This window comes from Hylobates moloch, unplaced genomic scaffold (assembly GCF_009828535.3).
Source record: "Hylobates moloch isolate HMO894 unplaced genomic scaffold, HMol_V3 SCAFFOLD_4, whole genome shotgun sequence".
NCBI classification, from domain to species: Eukaryota; Metazoa; Chordata; class Mammalia; order Primates; family Hylobatidae; genus Hylobates; species Hylobates moloch.
In genome coordinates, this window is record NW_026652279.1 from 4,135,534 (window position 1) to 4,160,318 (window position 24,785).

The 24,785-nt window shown below is 39.6% G+C and overlaps 1 protein-coding gene across 7 annotated transcripts in view; it reads left to right on the top strand.

The window, feature by feature from the left end:
• PTPRG (protein tyrosine phosphatase receptor type G) overlaps nucleotides 1-24,785 on the top strand; it is a 759,442-nt gene that overhangs the window by 526,585 nt on the left and 208,072 nt on the right. For all 7 annotated transcript variants that reach the window (XM_032149389.3, XM_032149390.2, XM_058437116.1 and 4 more), the window contains one exon: nucleotides 734-829. In XM_032149389.3, the coding sequence (XP_032005280.1) occupies nucleotides 734-829 (96 nt within the window). The remainder of the gene's footprint in view (nucleotides 1-733; nucleotides 830-24,785) is intronic.

Consider the following 24,785-nt stretch of genomic DNA (forward strand, 5'->3'; position numbering starts at 1 on the left):
CTGCCCTAATTTTTTTTACAGGGCTTCATAAGAGGATTAAGAAAAATAATGTGTGGGTTAGCTTTTTGCAAAAGGGTGGTTAACTCCATTAAAATTTTGCTTCTTAATAGGGAAATTTCACCATGATCTGGCCATTAGAAAATTAGAAGGCATTGGTTCTGCTTATTTTGGGTGGCATGAATGCATTGTAGTTATGTGGAAAGATGGGATACATTCTGACGTATCTAGGGGTAAAATGACATGATGTCTGGGTTCGTTCTAACATATGTTAGCAAAGGGCCGGGTGTGGTGGCTCACGCCTGTAATCTCAGCACTTTGGGAGGCCATAGCAGGCAGATCACTTTAGGTCAAGAGTTCAAGACCAGCCTGGCCAACATGGTGAAAGCCCATCTCTACAAAAATACAAAAATTAGCCAGGCTTGATGGCGGGTGCCTGTAATCCCAGCTACTCGGCTGAGGCAGGAGAAATGCTTGAACCTGGGAGGCGGAGGTTGTAGTGAGCTGAGACTGAGTCACTGCAGTCCAGGCTGGGCAACAGAGCGAGACCTTATCTTAAAAACAAAACAAAAACAAACGAACAAAAAAACAGGAAAGGAAAAAAAATAAGGATAGGTGAATAAATTTGGCAAAATCTTATTAGCAACCGGGGAATATACATTTATGGTACTATTCTCTGAACTTTTTATTTATGTTTGAAAATTTTCCTAATACATTTTTTTAATTGTTCTTACAGATGCAGATTTTCTTTTACAATCCAGATGACTTTGACAGCTTTCAAACCGCAATTTCTGAGAACAGAATAATCGGAGCCATGGCCATATTTTTTCAAGTAAGTTAACAGTGGCTGAAGTACTTCAACCAAAGAATTCTTCGAGTATTTTTTTTTAATTCGCCGAATTGTTCCATGTTTAATGAATGCATCTGTTTTCTAGTTCACACCTGTCCAAATGAGAGATATTTCATATTGTCTAATGTGTGATTTATAATGTAAATAAGTATGTTTAGAAACATAATGAAAATTTTTGCATGAATTACTGATTTTATTGCTACTTGACTGGTGCACAGATTGAAGAACACATTTATCATCTAAGTTACTTTGCCGCTGAAGCATTTTGAACAGGTTCCTTCAGCATATTAAGAGACTGATATAAAAAAAAAAAAGGTGTTTTTTTTTTTTTGAGCAACTTTAAAATCTGACATTACTTGCAAGCAGTTAATAAATAGCATCAGTCACTTTTCTAAAGAGACCGCCTCTCTTTCCCTCTCAGAAATCCTCATAATAACTGAAGTTTTTGTTGCAACTATCTCTGTGTTGGTACATTTATGAACTCTTATCCTTCCGTCCTCTCTTTTAATATGATTATGTTGATGAATGCTCATAACTCAGTGTTGATTCTGCACCTAGAATCCCAGCATTGCATCCTTCGATAAAATGGTGCTGTTCAGGCTTTTTAAGGAGTCAAATCAAAGTAGTGTTGATCAGTGAGTGCCTTGACCAACTTGCCTGTAGGGGACCTTGGTGCTTTTTAGTGTGTAAGGTAGTCTGAGTAGTAGGCATCTGTGATTTGTCTTTCACAGTTTACCTAGTGACTACATAAAGGTGTTCATTTCACCAGTGAGTCTCTGTTGGAAAATGATGTCTTTTTGACAACTAAAGGAATGTCAAAGACATAAGAGCCTTCTCCAACACGTCTTTAACATGTGCCTTTTTGAGCAAGTTTGTCATTGAGGTGGAGCCATTCTTGTTTGGAGTATATTAATTTCACCACCCTTTTCAATGGGTGACACATGAGTGACAGTTTCCTCCCTTTTAACCACCTTTCTCCCTTTTCTCAAGGGAGATAAAGGCTCCAGTGAGAGATCAGATATGAAAATTTGAAAAGCTTGATATTCTACCTAGAATAAGAACAATGGTTGTCGTTGGGGATTATGGCACTGGTTTTCAAACAGTGGGTTCTATCTTACTGTTGAGCCATGAAATTATTTCAGTAAGTTCTGATCAGCATTTTAAAAACAATGACATAGAATAATATAGAATAGGAAATAAATCAGAAAATATCAGTAAAATACAGTAAAGGTAAATGTATTTATAGAATTTGTTTATGCACAATAAAGCATACTGGGTGTGTGCTGGGTCATGATATAATGTGTACTGCTTACTGTGGGTCGTGGTCAAGTATTTTGGAAGTTGTCTGTCTATGCTATGTATTGGCCTAATTTGCCCATTTTTCTCCAACACATGTCTTTTTCCTGATTACTTTTCATGAACACAATAGAGCATAGTGTTTTAAGAGGTTGTTCACAGGAGTCAAGATACTTGCTTTTGAATTCCACGATTTCTACTGCGTAATGGTAATGTAGTTATTTACACTTTTCAATCTCAGTATCCTTATCTGTGAAGTAGAGAGAACAGCTACTAGATCATGTAGATTGTAGTGGTAATTAAAGGACTGCCTAGTATGGCTCCTGGAATGTAGCAGACACTTGGAAATTGCCAAATAGTATGCATCTATAGCCCTCCATGTTTCTGTGGGATGGAGACCCCATGGTATACATATTATTTTTTTATGAACAGAAGTATGTTCTGGACACTGCCCTCTTGGCAGATGACTTGAGTTCTGTCTGGACCCCTTCGGTTCTTTTTTTTTTTTTTTTTTTGAGATGGAGTTTCGCTCTTGTTATGCCCAGGCTGGAGTGCAGTGGTGCAATCTCAGCTCACCACAACCTCCGCCTCCCGGGTTCAAGCGATTCTTCTGCCTCAGCCTCCCGAGTAGCTGGGATTACAAGCATGTGCTACTATGCCCGGCTAATTTTTTTTGTTTTGTTTTGTTTTGTTTTTGTATTTCTAGTAGAGGCAGGGTTTCTCCACGTTGGTCAGGCTGGTGTTAAACTCTCAACCTCACGTGATAGGCCTGCCTCGGTCTCCCAAAGTGCTGGGATTACAGGTGTGAGCCACCGCGCCCAGCCCCCTTCTGTTCTTAAACTGTGATTGGTTTGCGTTTGGTAGCACTGGGACCACACAAACTGCTCTTAAACAATTCCCACTTGCCTGGCTAACACCTGGTTTTCTGTCATCGTTCCCTTGGCATGCTGCTTTTCATGCAGCTGGACCTCTGCTCCTGTGGCCCTGCCATCAGATCCACCCTCACTTCCTTCTCTGTCATGCCCACCTGTGCTCAGACCGCCAAGACTCTACTTCATAGGGAACCTATCTTAAAAGAAAATTAAAAAAAAACTTTTTAATGTTTTTATGAGTACTGGAAGGACTAGTTTACAGCATGCTCTACCCAAACACTTTCTGTTTTTTTCAAATCTATAAACTCTTGTTAAATATAAGACCAATTAGAATTTTAGGCAGGCAAGACACATTGGTGTGCAAATCAACAAAATACCTCACTGTGAAATCTAGGTTTTGAATTTTTAAAGTATTTCAAAGACACGACTACTAGTTTGCATATAAAGATATTTAATGTGCACTTCATTTAGTTAGGTCCTTTTCTAAATTGGGCTTGCTATCCTGTAGACACAAATTAGAGGTCAGATGATAAAAAATAGAACATAATTTTACATAGATAGCAGCTGTATTAAGCTGCTTCCTTTGTCTTTCTTATTTATTTATTTAGAGACAAGTCTCCCTGTTGCCCAGGCGGAAGTGTAGTGGTGCAATTATGGCTCGCTACAACCTCCAACTCCCGGGCTCAAGGGGATCCTCCTGCAACAGCCTCTCGAGTAGCTGGGACTACAGATGCAGGCCACCATGTCTGGCTAATTTTCTTATTTTTTTGTAGAGACGAGGTCTTGCTTTGTGGCCCAGCCTAGTCTGGAACTCCTGGGCTCAAGTGATCCTCCTGGCTCAGCCTTCTAAAGTGCTGGGATTATAGGCATGAGCCACTGCGCCCGGCCCCTTTGTCTTTCTTGTAAGCACACGTGCTTATGTGCTTGAATTCTCACTATGTCATGCAATGCAAATACAAAAAAATGTTACTTGAATGTGGCATTCTAGTTAGATCTCATTTTTTGATTTTTTTGCTTTCTATAAGAATGATAAATTTGAGAGTTTGATATTTCTTCCCAAAATAGAGAAATCTTGGTGTATATTTCCAAATTCAAACCTGGCATCTTACATTTTGGTATAGAAGAAGGGTTTGTCATCAATCTATTCAACATCTATTCAATGCCAGGAGTGGTACTAGTTGCTATGTTAAGTGTAATAAACACAATGTTCTCCTGTGCACTAGAACGTCACTGTCATGGTCCCACAAATAATGGCCAAAAAGAGTTGAACTCCTCTACTTGTAAAAAGGCTATACTCTGACTTGGTGCTTATAAACCCAATATTCATTATTCAGAGTGACACAAAAAGAATGACCCAAAATCCCAGGCCTAGGCAACGCCAAGTTCTGCAGAGATACCAGTAGTCCGGATGCCGATTTACCGTTTCAATTTTTCACTCTCCATGCTTCTTTTTTTTGTTCTCAACATGTGCCCATTATTCCTGGTAATGTTGGCTTTCTCTCCGCCTTTGCTGTGCTTAGATGTGATGAAGTTCATAATGTTGCCCCCCAAAAGCACCAAAATAGGCACAAACCTAGCAGACATCTGGTTGTCCAATGAACCCTTACACTGGCCTAGAGTACAGGTTACTTGCACTTTGCCCTATTGTGGCTCACAGGCATGATTTGTTGAATCTACACAGTGTTTATGATTCTTTTCTTCTTAATTAATATGATTAATTTCTTCTTAATATGATTCTTAAATATGGAAAGTTTTACACAAAATGTCTTGATGATGTGACTGTAATCAAGATCTGTCTAGTGGCTACTTTGGAGGGAGTGCACATTCCCATTGCAACAAAATCATCAAGCGGTCTTATTCATGTGTTCACATCAATGTGATCTTAAGATCATGATGCCTGGCCCGGACCCCAGTAACTCTGAATGGCAGCTGATATATTTTGGTAACAGATAAGAGTTAAGAGTCAGTCTCAGTGCTGAAAGATGGTGAGCCAGGTCTGCCCTTGAGCACAAGTGAAGGAAGGAAGAACCACCTCCATGTGTGGAAGACGGTAAATCAGGGCAACCACATCTTGGCCCAGACAGCTCTAGAAGGTGCGCTCCCTTTGTAGCCACTGGTAAGTGTAATGTTATAATTTTCCAACACATGGTAGTAATGTGTCTGGAGGAAGGATCGCCTTTTTCTAGATCACGCAGATCACCTTTGGGCTTGTTCCCTATCGAAAGCATAGGGGAACAGGTAAGAGTGAAGTTTGCTTTTAAAGGATTTAAAACATAAATTTAAAATAAAAAATTGTCGAAAGATAGAGGAATTTGTTGTTAAAACACTCAAGAGAATAAATACTTGTTTAGTTAATTTATGTAAGTACAAAAACTAAATTATTTTTTATTTGTTAAGGTAAAACTTCTGTTCTCTACTGTTAACCTAATTTGAATGCCTGTGAAAGTATAAAATATCAGAAGTTATTATTTGGTTGGTGAAATAGTAATCACGGTTGTTGCTATGACTTTTTTTTTTTCCTTTTTGTGGAGAACAGAGTCTCACTATATTGCTCAGGCGGGTCTTGAACTCCTGGGCTCAAGATATCCTCCTGCCTCTGCCTCCCTAAGAGCTGGGATTACAGGTGTGAGCCACCGTGCCCGGCTTTGCCATTACTTTTAAAGGCAAAAACCACAATTACTTTTGCAGCAACCTAAAATGCTCTTTCAAAATATTGTATTATTCTGATAACACCCTACATGGTTTATCTGGTGAAACAAATAAATATAAAAACCCAGGTTTACATGAAATAGAATCAGTGGAATGATTAGGCAATTTGTGGAAGGATACTTTGCTTTTAAAAAACTGTAATTCACAGAATGATTTCATTGGTTTCTTTTTAAGTTGCTGGAAGAGAGAGTGCCCAATACTCAGAATGACTTTATCTTTAAGTAGTCCTGTTCTTTTGAGGCCAAGAATCTTTTATCGTCACCCTCAGAATTGGGTTCTGGTGTTTTTCCCTTGGCTTCCATCTGTTTCTTCACCATTAAGTGCTTTCATCTACTTTCTCACTAGGACCGAAGTGTCTTTTAACCATACAACCTTCTTAATGGATTTCGGTTACATGCCCATAGAATTTTGGTATTCCTGTTCTTTATCTTTGATTAATTGTGTTTTTTCATGAAGTATATTGTTATTGAATTTATTATCTTGAGGGTAACGTCTCATTAATTTCATTACCCAGTTGCCATTGTCATATGAATGCTTGAAATTTCATTTATATTTCATTAATTCCGTTGAACTTTGGAATCGTAAGTGCATGATTCTTCAAGAGCATCGACGTTTAGAAACGTTTCTTATGTGACATTGTTTCCAGCCTCCTTTATGGCTGTGGTCAGTTCTGAATCTTTGCGTCAGAAACAAAGTTATAAAATTATTGTCATGTCTGTATCCAGAGATCTAGTCAATAGGTATATTTCTGAATACATTTAAGAAATAAGTGAATTGCATCTGATTTATTCATCATTCTTAAAGTATTTCTTTTTGACAAACAACTGTCGTCACCAACTCTACTGCAGTTTCCTCGTTTAATGTTCTGCTTCTACTGGGAGAGTTGAGCTGCCTTCCTTTGTACCAGTGTTTTTTCATTTTTATTTAAATTCTACCCAGAATATGACTATAGTCCTTTGGTTTTTCCCTCAGGTCTGTAGAGTCATTTGCCCCCTTTTCATTTCTGCCCTTCTTTCATAGTTGAAAGGAAACTTCAGAACTCAAATGCTTTGCAAGTTGCTAACCCATTCTTTATATCATGTCGGTGTTACAGACTGCTTAATTATTTTTCTCCATCTGGAGAGGCTTAGTAATTAAATGAAATGCAGCACCTGGGATTATTTATAGACATTGAGAAGGCAGGAGGAGTTCTTGATGACTCATCCATCCAGGGCTGGCGAGGAAGCCTTTCTCTCCAGTTCCCTGCATTTCGCCTTCCCCCTCCTTCCCCACCGTAGGTAGATATGATCTGTCCTTCCTTTGACCCGCTTTGACTTGTAGCATTTCATCTTGTATTAAAGCTGTTATTTTACTTGCTTTCTTCTGCCTTAATACTGTGAGATCATTGAGGCTTGAGAGTCTTCATTCATCATTATGTCTCTTGCACACGGCTAAAACTGTGGCTTGATGGTGTAAATACTTAGCTGAATTTCATGGAAACACATTTAGGCTCCATTGTCTAGATTGGAAAGGGACAGCCTGATAGCTTATTAGCTACAAATTATAAAAAATAGGCATTGGGGGTAGAACCTGAGACTACTAGAGTATAAACTCTCTGAAGTTGAAGTCTGTGTCTTGTTCCTCTTCATTTTGTATACCACCTACCCACCTGTCCCTAGCCCTCACAGTAGTGCCTTGACCTCAACTATTACTCAGGAAATATATCCTAAGTAAAACTGAGTTAAAGGAAACCTCTGTGTTTTATCACATTATTAATTATTTGGGTTTTTGAAAAGCATATATCTAGATGGCTGTGTAAGCTTCACCCAAAAAGGATGCTGTTTGTGTGAGAAGTGTAAGATTCTTGAGCTGGTGAAGGACATTGAACATGAAGACTGTGTGACGATCATTGAGGATGGTAACTCTCTTACCTGGGGCTCCACTGGGTCAAACATGTTAAAGGGATGCATCTCCATTCCGTAGTGCGTTCAGAGGCCTTAAAGGAGTGTTTTACCGTAAAGAGTATCTGGATGTATCTTTATAAGGTTTCCCACCAAAATGAGTTTATCTCACTAGGTGATGAGTGAAGAGGGTTTTTTTTGGATCATTTTGCTAATTTTCTTTCCCGTTGTCTCTGCCTCTTTCTTGCATTTTTCTTTACTGGGGTTCCTCTGTAATAGTTGATGAGTTAGCTTCTGTATGTTTTAGTGCATCTGTTTACTTTTTCTTGCTCTTGCTATTCTTTACATGTCTGTGTTTTTCTGCCTCTTTCCCCCCTTTCTCCTTCAGATTTTCTAAGCAAACAGAATGTAAGATTTTCTTGCTTATGTATTCATTCTTGCATTCATTTGCTAACTCATTTGTTCACTCTGCAATATTTGTTAAGCACCTTCTCTGTGCCATGCTCCATGGAAATCATGAGGTATCCTCAGAATTGTGTCCTGCCCTCAAAGTAATTGAGGGACAGTAAGTTTTCAGAAGGGCCTTAAAATTCTTTCTTCAAAAGTAGCTTCATTTTATCATTGGGAGCTAGGGGAGGACAGATCAAGTCAGGCAGATAAAATCTCAAGAGAATAATGCAAGAATTATATCTTATGTATATTTTTAAAATGATAAATATTTTATTTTGAGAGTATAAAGTTTCTACTTGTAAGTTTTAGAATTGGACTCTTCTTTCTCCATTTTTCTTCTATTCTGGTATAAAGCAGAACACCACTATTAAAGTATAATTCATTCCTTTTATTTATGGTGACCTAAATTTATCTTTTTATTCTTTTTAACTACCCCAAAAGAGTCTTTTTCTTTTTTTGATGAAGAATAAATTTTCTGTCGTGTTATAGTTTTAATTTTTTTTTCTTTTCATGGTTCTGATGGCAGCGTGAAACAAGCGCCTTTAACTCTGGAGAGAGAGAGAGAAGGGATAAATTAGTAATTTTACCCATCTGCCAAATTCCCACCCTCACCCCCGACCCCCAGAAAAAAACAATAACTATTTTGGGGTCTGAGAAAATTGAGTTTGTGTTGGAGAATCGTGGTAGATTATTTAGAACTTCCTTCTTAGACTGCTTTACAGGATAACGGCGGTAAACTAATATGATTCCTAATTTATTCCTTTCCAGTTGCTGCTGTTTGAATATCGTCCTTCTGACATTTTCCACTTCCTTGGTTTTACCCAGATATAAGTTCATTTCTTTCACTACATTACCTAGAAGTGCAATTTTAGAATGTTTTGGGTTGATTAAGAAGACTTTTTTTTAATCCACACACAAAAATTAAAATACATATGTTCCAATTAAACTATTTTAACAGCTAATTGATTTCATAGGACTTACCATTAAGTGAAGGCCAGAGTCATTCTTAATGTTCAATTGCAATTTTGGAATAGATTTGTGGATGTACAACATCGAATTTATAGCCTATCAGGTGTTTTCAGCACATCTCCTGTCTGCAAATGGCCTGTAATTCAAATTTCCTCTTAGTGGACATTACAGAGGACTATTTAATTATTGGCGAAGCATTACATAATTAAGAGACGTTGAATTCTTTGAATGTGACCATGTGAAAATCTATTTTAATTAAATCATTGCACTTCAAGGACGTTACCAAGTACTTTGCTTTTGTACATCATTGAATGATAGTTTCAAATTGTTTTGGCCATTAGTTTTAAGGTAAGTCACAGAATCTGATTTTCATAAACTCAGAGAAGATCTTAGGCACTCTGTAGTAACCTTACTATGACAGGTGACAGGCCTGACCCTCTGAAAGGTTAAGTGATTGACCATGGTCCCCTAGCTCTTTGCAGTCTGCCAAGCCAAGAATTTGAGTTGTGTGACTCCCAATCCAGCGACTTTGTTTTTTCCTAGATTTGGTCTTCCTGGAATATGACCTAGTAGGATGCTTTAGCTGATTAGATTTATCGGGAGAACTCCTGACATAAAGCTCTTTATATTCACAACCGTTCTTACCTCTCTGTCCTCCCCTAGATAAATTAGTTGCAAGATGTTTCTAAATAGAACACAAACACCACTAATAAAAGTTAACATTTGCTGAGGACTTAACTTATGTAAAATGCTAATGACAACTACTGTACAGTATCTCAATCTTCACTGGGACCCCTCAAGGTATTATTACCTCCATTTTATAGATGTGGAAGCTGAGACATGGAGCTTTTTTTCAGTATAAATTACTCAAAATTACACAGGCCAATAAGTGTTGGCGCCAGCATTTCATTGGCAACCGTATATCTCCAGGGTCTGTGCTCTCAGTGAAGAACTGAATGGGAAAAGTTGGGTTTTCTGTTGAAGAGGGTAGAGGGAGAAGTATATATTTTTGGTCCCAGTTATTGTCATCTGCATATAATTGCATTCAGGCCTCTCAGTTTTGCTGATAGCTGAAGAGGTATTTTCTTGTAACTTAAAATTATGGTTTTCTTCTTTTTGTCCATAGTTAAAACCTTCGATCCTAAATTATCTTAGGCTGTGTGTCTATAATTATTTTGTAGATTTGATGACAACTTTTTTCTTTAGTTTCCTCCCTTTTATAAAAAGGCTATAAAGAGTATGGAATAAATGCTGTGGTTATGTAAGCATAGTGTGAGTGAATGGGGTAAAGATTTGAACTTTGAATTGAATGTATTAATTTTTTAATGGCAGCAGCTCTGAAGTGGGGAGGGAGGGAATGGGGCTTTTGCCCCACGGGCAATGTGGCCATGTCTGGAAACACTTTAGGTGTGTCAGGGCAGAGGCACTACTGGCATCTCACGGATAGTGCCCGGGGATGCTGCTGAACCCCCTGCAGTGCACAGGAGAGTCCTCCACAACCGACAGTTAGCAGCCCCAAATGTCTGTGCTGGCTGAGGTCAAGCAACTCAGCTTCATGGTCATCAACTAACTAAGTGACTGAAGATAACCAGAATATCTTCATCTCGGTAGAGGGGGTCAGTTAGGGCTACTTGGGTTATTTTCTGCAGGCCGAAGGCCATAAGAATAACTAATAATCCCAGTCCTAAGAACTCCAGTAGTCCCTGGCTAACCAAGACTTGGACAACTGGGATTCCAACATAAGGTGTAAAACTCGCATGCCAAAATATTTAAATCTGCCCTATTCGTACGTATCCTAGGTTTGCCTCTGCCCCATTAAATTAAAGCACCCACATGGGTATTTGTTTCCAGACACTGCAGTGATTTTCGAAACAAGCACCAATTTAATAGAACATTGACTTAGACGTAGAAAAGTAAACAGAGGTAAGAAGGTAAGAGCATGTACAAATGCTTTTGAACTTGAAATCAGCGAGAGCTAGTTTAAAAAACCCATACGAAGATCAATGAAGCTCCCTTGCGGAGGTTGTCGGAGGACCTGCTTCTGTAAATTACAGCACTACACAGTTTCCTCAGCATTATAGAAGGATTTTCCCAGGACAGGATTTTAAAATCATTAACACTGGCTTATTTTAGAGGGTTACTATCGTCTCTTGCGAAATCTTTTTACTATCTGGCCATCTAGGCATGGAGGGCCAGGACTATTGACCATGTTTAACTGTATGCATCCAGATGCTACTCACCTGTGCCCATTTGAGAAGAACCTTACAATTCTCTTTGGATTTTGTTGTTCAGGGTCTACACTGAAGCTACTGTTTTCTCTGTCTACAGCATCTTAACATTTATGATATGTCTGAACCCATCGGAAGTCCAGAACTTTTGTTCTTTGTCTTTTCTGGATAATGCCTGCCTGTCTCTTGAGCGTCCCTGTGACCCACATTCCCAAAGCACATGTCATGTACATCACATAGATTATATTTTAAGACAGACCAGTCTGCATAGATCTTTCTGATTTTATGGAAATGCATTCAACCATTTTTACATGATGTGATGGCAAACTTGGAAGAAACTTAATTTTATTTATCCATGTGAGACTTTTTATGATTTTCCCCATGTTCCGCTTTTTCTGTTAACATCTTGATCTTGGTAACACTGTTTTGCTGATTGTGGTATTTTTCAAGAATGCAACTCCTGTGGTTTGTAAAGGATTAGGAAACGGTCTATTGCAAGAATGTCCATGATAGAAATATTTTATCCTTCCTGCCTTTTAACTTGCCATAGGTCAGAATCTCAGTGTGATACAGTAAAAGGCACAGTAGTTGGTGCTCATATCATCTCTTTATTATGATTGTACAGGTGTCTTTTGAGAAAATTTTTAGCATCACATCCCCGTTTGGGGTCTGTTGGGAGCTGTGAGCATACCTGTGCATCGACTCACCTCAACACATTGGTACAGCAGATTCTATTTTTCTTGGCTCATTGTGTTCTCTGAGTATGTATTAAGTTGTATGATTTTTTTGTGAGTGTGCAAATTCCTAGGTAGCTGTATAAAAATGATATGAGAGCTAACTAATTTAGGTCTTGCTTATTTAGAATTTGGATTTGTCCAAAGTTGATGTAAGCCAAGAATTATTTATGCATTTTTAAGAAGGCATTTATTAGACACATCAGGACTGTAAATAAAATTGCAATGAGAGGAGTTGCTTACTCCGTATATCAACTGGCCTTTGTCAACCCATTTTATGTGGGTATATTCATTTAATATAGCCCTTTGGTTATAACAGAGGACTCTTACGTGTTCACACAAATGGATTTGGTGAGAGATACTTCTAAAATTACACTATCAGTAATTTGTTTGCACCACATATAATAAAATGTTCTGTATATGAAGCAATACTCAATTCTGACTCTTGGATAATTCACTTCCAGGGACTTCTCCATCCATATTACTGAGGTCTTACTCAACACTGTGCAGCGTATTCCCTGGTAGCTTGGCATCCCTCAACACCATTCTAATGAGGTTTCAGTGAATTATTTCTATTTTTAGGCACTCTTCAAAGGTGGCTGCCAGACACTAGTTCTAGTTTTTTTTTTTTTTAAACTGAACCGATTATAGGGTTTAGTGCCAGATGCTTCAGAAATGCAAGCAGCTAACTAACACAAAGCCAATACCTAAGTCTTTTAGGAAAAGAGATGAATGTTTAGGGTCATACCTGAACTTAGTAGCACAGCTACTCCCCCGCCGCCCTTTTTAATGGCTGTCAGATCAAAATTTTGTGGTTTCTCTCTATTTTGAATTTTGTAAATGAAAAATGTCCTCATCCCACTAAAACAGGTCAGACAGGTAAAATCCCAAGTCTTCTGAAAAGAGACTTTCAGTGTCTGACTCTCTTTGAATATTAACAATAGTAAAAATAACAGTAGGTGATATTTATGGACTCTGCTCATGTGTCGGTGCCTCTTGTAATTCTGCCAAGCATTCTATGTACATTATCCCATTTCATGCTCATAACAGCCCTCTGAGAAGGAGATTCTGATTCTAGAACCTTCCCCAGATGGTAAGAGTCCCTTTGATTCTGAAATCCATGTCTGAGGTGTTGGAGTGAGGCGTCTATGTATAAATTCCAACTTGCCACTTACTGGCTTGTTCCTTTGGACAAATCTATTTAATCCCTTGCCACTTCAATCCCTTTGTCCATAAAATGGAAATACCAATATCTGACTGATTTGCTGTGAATTTCAAATGAGACAATGCCTATGAAAGTACCGTGGAGAGGTCTTTGACCCAAAAAACATTTTGATGATAAAAATAGTTAAAATAACAATGTTGATGAAGATAATTAGCAACGACTAGGGTTAAAAATGCCAAAATAAAAGGAAATACTTTGAACCGTTACTTCCCCATACCGTGAAGTCTGTCCCAGGACATACGTTGCTTCAGTATGTCAAATATACACATCCTCCTAGCCTACTTGCATGTTGGTGGAGGGTGCTTCAGATCTGATTGCAGCTGGCTATGAGACAAAGTCTTAACTAGTTGTTATTGGTGCTATAACTCAGTAATTCAGGAGGAGGTAACCAAATTCAAATTTCCTCAAGGAGCATCTGCATGTCTCTCTTACTACTTTAAAGAGGAGCTAAAGTAATTAGTCTTAACACCTTGGATGATACAAGAAATAGATATTTAAATGGAGCAGCCAAGTCAGCTGAGAGAGAGACAAGTAACATATTGATATGGACCCAGATGCCTCCAGATGGTGGTGAGGCCATTAGAAGGTAAAAGGGCCCCATAGATTTTCCCCTGGACCCCAAGGAACTGCTTAATTCCTAGTAGTCAGTTCCTTTCCAGGGTCAAAGTCGTAAAACGGGATCCTTTATGTGGCTCTGTCTGTGCTGGAAATGTATCCTTTCCTGTGAGCTTCCTTATTAGTGTCTACTTGGTTAGAGACAATGCCAGCAATAGGATGTGATCTTTGGAGATTTTAGAATACTAGGGCTTGGGAATTATTACCTATTCTGGCAATTTATTTCATTAGTCCCAGTGTTTGCCGTGGAGGGGAGGTGGAAGCTGAGTTGGAGATGTCATTCTCTTCTATATGGGGCAGTTTTGACTCTTCAGTTCCCCATGGTCTAAAGGGACGAGATACCCCAGTACAGCATCCCACCTACCTTCTCTCTTGTGTCCCTTCTCTTGCCTTCTTTGTTCATTTCCTTTGCAATGTTGTGGAATCACTATGGTGTCCCATATATGGTGGTTCAGCTTCTGTTCAGAGAACTGAATAAAACATGGTCCCTATCATTAGGGAGGGTTACCCCTTATACATGGGGTAACACACACACACACACACACACACACACACACACACACACACAATGTGTAAACTCCTTAAGACAAGGACCGGCCAGGCACAGTGGCTCATGCCTGTAATCCCAGCACTTTGGGAGGCCGAGGCAGGTGGATGGCCTGAGGTCATGAGTTCGTAACCAGCCCGGCCAACATGGTGAAACTCCATCTCTACTAAAAATACAAAATTTAACCGGGCGTGGTGGCAGGCGCCTGTAATCTCTGCTACTCGGGAGGCTGAGGCAGGAGAATCGCTTGAACCCAGGAGGCAGAGGTTTCAGTGAGCCGAGATTGTGCCACTGCACTCCAACCTGGGCAACAGAGCAAGACTCCATCTGAAAAAAAAAAAAAAAAAAAAGAAAAAGACAAGGACCTTTGCTTGTTTGGGGTTAGTATCCTCAATGCCTATCATAGAGAGATAATGAATGAAAATAAGACATTACTTGAGAGTCAGCTTGATGAAGAAAATGGACCCTAAATCCAGATTGCTCAGTTAAATCTCAGTTCTGCCCATTAGTAGGAGTAAAATTCAGTCAAGTCCACTTAACCTTTCTGTGCCTCAGTTTCCTCATTTGGAAAATAGGACCAGTAATAAGAGACCTACCTTGGAGGGTCATTGTGAGGTTTGTATTAGTTAATACAGGTAAAATCGACATGTGACTGGTATATAGTAAGACCTCAGTAAATACTAGCTCTCATTATAATTTAAACAATAGCATGTGCCTTTCATATGTGTAGTGATAAACATGAGTTACCACGTACAACAGTTGTGCGGTGGGAAGGGTCGTTAACCTACATGTGTGAGACGGGAAAGGCATTCTCACCTAACAGGTTTGTGATGTGTTACTATTTTCTGTTTCTTCCTCTCCAAACTCAGTGGGCCAAGAAAGTGTAAAACAACTTTCCTCAATCATGGCTGCACACTGGAATCACTGAGCAAGCTTTAAATAATACTGATGCTCAGGTTCCACCCATGGGATTTAGATGTAATTGGTCCAGGAGATGGCCTGAACATCAGTGTTTTTAATAGCCGCTTGCATGATTCTAAATAGTGCACACAGGTTGAGAACTAGCAGAGCTCATCAGAGATCCCTTGGGTTCCCTTAATTGCCCTCCACCCCTGCTCCTATCATGCCAGCTTGCTGCTTAGGTGGTTGATGATTCATTTAGGCCATACTCTGGGGACTCTAGTTTTCTTAAAGAGCATGTTCTCAACTCCTGAGATTGATGATCCTCCCGCCCTCCACTTCCCAGAGTCGCACCCGTCCAACTTGAATTCTCTTCTCATTTTATAGTGAACGGCAGGAAGCCAAGTGATCAGAAGTGCCATTGTCTGTTGGTTTCCCCACCTTGGTTTATTATAAAAAGTAGTAGTAATCTCACAGGCAGAGGGGAGCATGGTCATTTGTCCCACCTCATTGGAGCCAAAAGAAACCCAGGTATGAGATTTGCTCATAAGGTGGATTGGAGGATGTGACTGGCACCAGAGGACGGTGTACATCTTCATGCTTCCTCCCTTGGAGATGAGCATGTGGAACAAGGCCTGCCTGGCCTATCAACTCAGGTACAAGGGATTAGGAGCAGGTGCATGGTTGGCCCGTGGATCTGCGTATACTGGAGGCTGGAAGTCAGATCATCCCCTCGGGCTCTTGCCTGGGAAGATAGCTTCAGAGGAAAGGGCTGAGCTTGCTTTTCCTTTGAGTGACCCTGCATTAAGATGGACCTATCCTTACTTTGGGGTGAGGTAGCTGGGAGTTGAGAGTTGGAGGGAAGAGAGACAGCTTTTTTTCCAAGCACTTTGGAATAAATCAGTTTTGCTACAAATTCCCACTTCTGGTGAGAGAGGAAGGCCAAGTTCTTACCTTCTCTCTTCCTTTTCCTCCTGCTTCTCCTATTTCCAGTAATGTTCAGGAAGAAAACTTTGTTTCTGTGTGCCAATTCATATCCATTATCTGCTTTGATGCCTCAAACCTGTAAAGTAGGAACTTCTCTCCCCAACTGACAAATGAAACCAAAGAATAGAGATACTCAATGAGTTGCCCAAGGCCGCTCAATTAGAAAATGGTAGGATTTGAAGCCATGTCTTTCTTACTCTGGAGGCTGTTTCCCTCTTCTGAACCTCAACATTAGGCTGCCTCCTACCCTCCTGGAAACTCCCTACCCTTTTTCTTCCAAAGAGTGTGGATCTAGGGTGGGGTCAGCCACTCCAGTGTATGTCTGGTCATCCCTTGGTGAGGTGCCCTTGTGACAATACTTAGGACCTAAGACAATTAGGACTTTGAGGAAAAGTCTTTTTTTCAATGGAGATCTTGTACTTTGGAACCACTTCTTCTGCAGGTCGCTCTCTCCTGAAATTTGGATGGTGCTATGGTCGTAAGAGCTTCGTGTTTTCCGCTAGTCTGCCTCCAGACATTCCGTTGAGTACCTATGGAATCTCACTTCAAGCTCATACAAATTAGTTTTTGACGGTTATTGCCATGCAGCTCCCCTGGTCCCATTGCTTCCGTAAAAGATTTTGGATATTCTGTGCTAGGATGTTCCAGGCTCTGGCAGCACCTAATGAGTTGCTCAGTACCCAGAGCCAGGTCTCCTCTAGTCCAACGTCCCCACTGAGGCTATCCAGGGCCTGTGCTGAGAATTTATTTCTGCACTGGACCAGGAAACATGCTTTTCTTATGAGACTGGGGAAAGTAGGGAGGCTGATGGACCCCTCAGCTGTAGCTGAAACTTTTTGGAAGCCCAGAAGCAGTTCTGCTCATGCCTGCCTGTGTTCTGCCAAGAGGCACTTGCAGACATTCCCACATCAGGAAGGCTGCGACCTGCCGCAAAGGAGCAGTTGTATCCACAGGCCGACTGTGCCATGCAGAATGGTAATCTCCCTTCTGTGCCTTCATCTTCCAGAGCAGCAACGTCATAATCTTCTCTCTGGCTTTATAAATCATGAAATGTCGCACAGGGTTTTCTGTCAGGCAAAAATGTAAAATCAGCCTGGATACCCAGCAAAGTACCATGCCTTCCATGACATCCTTGTTATGAAAGCTTCATTTAAAAATTCTTGGGTCATAAAGCGAAGAGAGAGCACGGTGTACCATCACCAGTTGTTAAGCAGACAGTCTTGGTGTCAGAGGGGACTCTTTTATGCCGTGATGTTATCAGTTACAGAGAATGTCAAAGCTGCATCCCCCATGTGACCTTCAGTGAGGCAAAGGAAGAATGTCTACAAGGAGATTTTTGTGACTTAGTGTGGTTGCAGCCTCACTGTGGACTTAGGAGGCTCTCTGGGATACAAATGACAGCAGTTAGAGGTTACACCAGTACAGGAGATCATGTACCATCCTGCGTTCTCAATGAAAGAAGAGTGTTACTGTCTCGGCCTGTCTAGCTTATACATATATAGTATAACCTGGCCTCCTTCAGTATTCATTCATCAGCTACTTTTTGTAGCCAACTGTATGCCAGGCACTGTGCTAGGCACTGAGGCTGCCCTGATTAGAAAATACCTGTGTAGTCTTGGTCTTTGTGGACATCACATGCTGTTGGGGGAATAGAAGTTTATCATGTAAATGTGCCAATGGACATATGATTTAACATGTGTGAAGTCTAGTGAGGGAAAAAGACATTGATTGCTTGGAGAGCATGTGATGAGGATCAGGTCCAGGTTTGGGGGGTCAAGCAAGGCTCTCTGGGAGAAGACAGGATTCAGCTGAAGTTAACTAGAGTGGGAATTACAGGCCGATCAGAGGAGATTCTCAGCTACTAGCAATAGCATGAGCAATGGCCCCAAGCAGAACTGAGTGCTCAAGGACCAGAGAGAAAGCCCCCCGGGCTCAAGCTAGAGCATTGACTTCACTAGACCACAAAGAGCCTTGAAGGCCATCAGCCCTGGACTTTTCTTGGGAAGCCAATGAAAAACTGGCAGAGCAAGGGGACTAACTTGGTTGGCATTTTGAGCAGATCAGGAGCACTACCGAGAGAGCTGAGCTGGAGAGCAGGGGAGGACACGTGGGCACCCTTTTGTCAAAAAGAGGAGAGATGGTGGTAGCTGGGACCTCAGGAAAAATGATATCTTTCTATTACCAAGATTGTAAGGATTTTATGTTCTTATATAGGAGGAAGGAAATTAGTTTCAGGCTCTGGGAGCATGCATTTGAACCAACTTGGTGACTCATGAAAATAACACTTCTGGAGGATGAAAACAGGTCAGAAGGGGCTTTAGAAATGCTGCTCACGATCAGGTTTATAGAAACACTCTTATTGTTGTTTTGATACTGGCAATTTTTCTGAGCTCACTTTTTGCTGCTTTTCTCATTTGGTATTTTCTCCTGTTGTCTTTATTTTTTGTTTTATGTGTGTTATGTGAGTGTATTGAATAGGCTTTCTGCTTTCTTCTGGTTCTATTTTAATTTTGGAGAGCTGGACAAGGGCATGATTATGATGATCAGCTTGTGTGTATGTTTTGCCATGTGTTATCTCTGCAAATACAACTGACTGCTTTCCATTGTAAATGTTAATTTTGCAGCCATATTGTAAAATCTGTAAATCCATAGACTGAACTTGGGGGATTTCGTTAGTGTATTTCTGCAAATAGTCCATAGATGTCTAATATCTAAAAATGACAGTCAGCATTCATATGGTATGATATTATTCTCTCCACCCTCAGAGTTTCAGGACAGATTGATGACCAGGCTGAAACCTGATTATAATTATCCAAATAAAAGAACAAATTAGGTGGATGGTTCCTAGCCGCATTGGGCTTTAATGCCAAACACACTTTATACTCAGTTATAATTTGCAGTTCCAAAGACCTCCCATTTAGGTTTCATTTGTAGTACAGAAGGATTTTTAAATGTACACAGTTTACTAGCCCATCTTAGAAACATGAAGCAAAAATCCACCTATCTTAGAAGTGAAATTATGGGCCAAGCTGGCTTAAGTTGACAACATTAGCAACCCACTGTCAGAAACACAAAGACGCCCCCAGCCAGCCATTACTATTATCATGCACTTAAGCAAAGGGCAAACTCAGATTCTCTTTGGAACTGATTGCCTTTGTTCCACTTAGTATCATAAAGGAGATACTGGCTGTAAAACCCAATGTTATAAGATAGGCTTGGTAAAGGACGGCCTTTCAGTTCCTTCAGATCTTGCTCATGTAATCTTCCAGCTGAGAAGTGAGAATGTGACTCCTATTAAATGCAGTTCAGGATGTTCTGCCAAAGGCGATATTACTCCAGACCTGTGTCCGTTCCAGCAAATGAAAACCTAAATAAGCCCCACAACAGCACCGAGTGTTCTCTAAAGGACTGTGGTCTGACATTTTCACATAAAATAAACTAACGCTCGTAAGTAATGGTGCATTTTCAACATGCTTATGTGATGGGTATATGAATGCGATTGGTGGTGGGGAGCATATTTTGGGGGGCAAGAGAGGACTCCTCATTCACCCTTCCCCAAGTTAGAAAATGCCATAGCATACTAGGAATCCGTTCAAAAAACAAATTTCTAGATGATATCCTGCATATGAAATAAACTTCAGTCTTTTGTACCATCTGTATCTAGCATACTTATAAAATAGAACAAAGCGTGCATTTTTAATAAAGAGGCATGGTGTTGATTTTCTTCTTCAGTCGTCTTTTTCTTTTCTATTTATAAGGTACACAAAGTATATTATTTGTTTTTAGGAATATTTTAGTGGGGCAACAAGCATGGCCAAACATTATCTCATGAAGCACTTTTTAGAAGAGGAAGCGTTTGAGATTCTCAGAAGCACTTTCGGTGAAATGTTTTTAAATGCACAATATAATGTTAAGAAATTAACTTGAGTTATTAAAGCGGCATGTATGTTACACTAGTAACTACCGCCATCATACTTTCCCAGGTTTGAATAGCTGCTATCACAGAGATTTAATAATTTCAATTTGAGGTTATCTTCATTAAGAACACTAAGCTTTGGAATGATTGCATGACTGATAAAAGAATTAGAAAAAATAGTTTAGTATCAATTTACTTTTCTATAGGGCTTGACAATTTATCAAGTGCCTTTACCTATATTATATGATTTGATCTTTAAGACAAGTACAAGCCCTCCATGTCCTTGGGTTCTAGATTTATAAATTCAGCCCAGGAATTGAAATTATTTGAAAAAAATGAAAAAAAATACAACAATATGAAATCATACAAATGAAAAAATAATACAATTGTTTGCATATCATTTACATTGTATTAGGTATTATAAGTAATCTACAGATGAGTTAAAGTAAGCAAGAAGATGAGTATAGGCTGTATGGAAATACTGCACCATTTTATATAAGGGACTTACCCATCTGTGAATTTGGGTATCTGTGGGGTTCCTGGAACCAATCCCCTGTGGATACTGGGGATAACTGTAGGCAAATAAGGCATTGTCAATTTTATCCCATCCTCCACCTTGGCCCCAGCTTTTATTCTGGCTATTAAAAAAAAAATAGAGTTGGGGGAAAAGATCAGAGGTTAAGTAACTTGCCCAAGGTCTCATGGCTGGAACTAGCACCCAGCCCCTGTAGCTTTGATTCCTGTGTTCTTTATCGCCTTCCAGGAAACCTGGTTTTTCTGTAGTAGTTGGGCCTTTTCTTAGGTTTTGTGAGTGGACAGGTTCTGTGAATATTCTAGAAGACATGCTAAGTATGTTTATATTTTCTCTCAGAAAGCTAGCAGAGTCTGGTATCTTTCAACCTTTCATACTTCTGTCTCCTTGTTAACAGATGGTAGAACTGAAGGGAATCCATAAACTTGAAGGGTTGTGGCCACAGAATATGTTCTGACTTCAGATATAGGTGTGTGAAGTGTAGGATGTCTTAGAAACAAAAGGCATATCCTAGTGCCACTAGACAGACACATTGTGAGATGATGCATTTTTGTTATAATTTAGAATTTAGAGTTGTTTGAAACAGGACATATCCCTGATGCCCACCTGCCTACACATATAGCTGCATTTCTTATTTGCTCTTGAAATTCCCGTGTTTAGGAATTTTCACCATTGGCACTAAAACTGGGGCCCTGGTCCGGGATTTGATGGTATAAGGAAGATTTGCCTGAATTTGTGACTCAGAGTAAAGCACTAAAATCTGGAGGTCCAGTAGTTGAAGATTCTCATAACCATCTATTTCTGCTTCACCATTAATTCTTGTATAAGCAAGCCCTTACTGTGGAATGTCATTTTTTGATTCCTTACTAACCATCACTACTTCCTAGTCTTTCAAAATGGTATTTTAGGCCTGAAAACTAATTCTAAGAAAATAATTCAAATATTAGAAAATTTGTGGCCACAAAAGTGTTGATTCCACTATTATGATACTGAAAATTGTTAGGAAAAAACCACAAATGCCCAACATTTTGGAAATTATTAAATAAATTAGGTCCATCCTGAAGTTGGAATTATATGACCATTAAAAATTATGATTTATGTTCTTACACAGAAAGGTGGATGGAAAAAAAAAGAAAAAAATATGTTTTATAGAGACTTTTAATGACATGAGCCATTTTATTAATTAATACTGTTACTGACAAAATGTTAATACCATAAGCAAGCACTGCAATTAAGAATAGCAAACATGTATATGGTTCTTATTACAAGGCACTCATCAAAACATTTAATGTATATATCAGGTGACTTTGAGGTAAGTAGTCATAGAACTTAAGTGATAAATCTTTTTTTTTTTGAGGCAGAGTCTCACTCTGTTGCCCAGGCTGGAGTACAGTGGCGCGATTTTGGTTCACCACAGCCTTCGCCTCCCAGGTTCAAGCGATTCTCCTGCCTCAGCCTCCGGAGTAGCTGGGACTACAGGTGTGCGCCACCAAGCCCAGCTAATTTTTGTATTTTTAGTAGAGACAGGGTTTCACCATGTTGACCAGGCTGGTCTTGAACTCCTGACCTCGTGATCTTCCCACCTTGGCCTCCCAAAGTGGATAAATCTTTTAATAATGTAATTTTTAGATGAGGAAACTGGAATCTAGCTAGTAGGTCACATACCTAATAAGTGGAGGAGCAGGAATTTGAACCCCTGAACTCAGCCACAACTGCTGTTTACCCCAAATAAGGTCCACAAATCATGACACAAAGTGTGTTTTTGTGTATGAAAAATTTAGAAGGGTCTGTGACCCAATTCTTGGCTCTGGTGACCTGTGTGGTGGGAATTTGGGTGACTTATCCCTGTTCTAGTCTTTTGTATATCTTAAACAGAAAACCGACACTTTGGTTATTACAACATAATGCAATTTTAAGTAAATAAGCAGGAGCCGTCTTTACACCTCCTGGGATTTCCTTGTGGCCGAGTGAAAACCCACCCCTATGCTGTCATTTTATGTCTTTCAGTTTCTGTGCAGTCAGACCACAGAGAGGGGCTTTCTTCACCATGGATTTGGCATCCCTTCAGTTAGAGAGTAGATCTGGACACATGCCAGATTTGCCTGGCTGTTTTTCTGCTTTTCAATCATAAGCCAAAAAAAGCAAAAAACAAAAACAAGAAGCACACAGGAATGTATGATTCGAATTCTGGATCTCTCAGTTCCCATCTCTTAATTTTTTAGTTGTTTGGCTAAATGCTTGGGCATTTTAGCCGTGGAATAAATACTAGTAAAGACTTTATGGAATAAGTAGCAGGAAGCATTTTTAAATGGTGCACTGTTTCCACTGAGCTGTGGACAGATGGGTTGTTTATAGGCCGTTTCATATCCAGCCTCCTTTTTTGTTTTGTTTCATTTTATTTTGTTTTGGTCACTTTGCTGGTGAGAAGTAGAACCGCGCTTCTTTTATTCTTATTCTACCTCTCTGCTAAATCTTCTTTTATATGTAATATTCTGTAAAGTATAATTTGCAATGATAAAGTGGCATCCAAAATGCTAAAGAAACATGTTAAGACATTTGAAGAATCTCTTTCTTCTAGAAATATGTATGAAAATATTTGTTAATAAAAAATGATTGAGGGTTTGCTTCAGCATAATTGGAGGAGTGTGAGGATGTAGACGGAAGAAGACTGGTCATGAAGCTGAGTGATGGGTACGTAGGAGTTCATTACACTTATTCTTTCTACTTTTGTTTATGTGGAACAGTGATCATCATTTAAAAAAATGAAGCAGTCACTTAACTAATATCTCAGCAATTCTATTGCATCATGAGATGCAGCAAATTTAGTCTGGAAGGGTAATTTTCAGGAAAGAAAACTTTAACATAGAACTTTAGTCTGTAAAAACCAAAACAAACAATTGAAATGTGGAAAATTCCGACAGGCCATCACATTGTGTGCATACAGGATCTATAGCATGCCAAGGAATAATGATCGTTCATTTCAACTTAACTTTATGATAATATTATTAATCAGTTTTGATATGTTTAGTTATGACTTTTGAGCTTTAAGCCCTTTATAAACACTTCACTGTCTTACCCTTTACTACTACACAAGTATCTCAAATGTTCACTTGGACTGCAGACTCAGCCTTCCAGGCCATCCTGCAGGCTCCCTTGATGCTAAATAGGAGCACTTTTCTTTCATCATTATCCTCATGTAGAACTTGGCAGTGGCCTCCAGCGGCCTGTGAATAAAATCCAGAGGTTTTAGTTTGGCCCAAACCTACCCCTGCTGATTGATTTCTTCTCCTGTGAACCACTTCCTGGGAATGGAACCACATAGAGCAAAAATAATGAACTATTTAAAAACTCTTTATACTTATTTCCAAAGTCTTCAAAAACAGTTGTACCAATTTGCACTCCCATCAAGTTTGTAACTCTGCCCATTTTGCCCTACACAAATAAACAGCAGGCATTATTATCTTTCAAAATCTCTCCTGATATAAGCCAAAGAAAAGGTATCTCTTTCTTTTTTTAAGTTATCAGTGAGAATGGACTTTTTTTTCCTACTTTGATTGGCATTCCTTCTTTCCTATTTAAAATGTATTTGCTCATATCTTCCCCTATTGTTATCGTATTCCTTAGTAATATTTTGGTAGCAGGATAGAGGCTTATTGTGTGTTCTCACATGTAAACTTCCTGAGGGGGTCTTGTTTCTTAACCCATTTTTGCATCCTTAGTGCCTGGTCTAGAGCTCAGTGCAGCATGGATACTTAAGGTAACTGTTGCCGTGTTTGAACACTCCTTTCTTTTCTTTTCTTTTTCTTTCTTTCTTTCTTTCTTTCTTTCTTTCTTTCTTTCTTTCTTTCTTTCTTTCTTTCTTCCTTCCTTCCTTCCTTCCTTCCTTCCTTCCTTCCTTCCCGCCTTCCCTCCTTCCTTCCTGCCTTCCTTCCCTCCTTCCTTTCTCCCTCCCTCCCTCCCTTCCTCCCTTCCTCCCTCCCTCCCTTCCTCTCTTTTCTCTTCTCTTCTCTTCTCTTCTCTTCTCTTCTCTTCTCTTCTCTTCTCTTCTCTTCTCTTTCTTTTCTTGATGGAGTCTCGC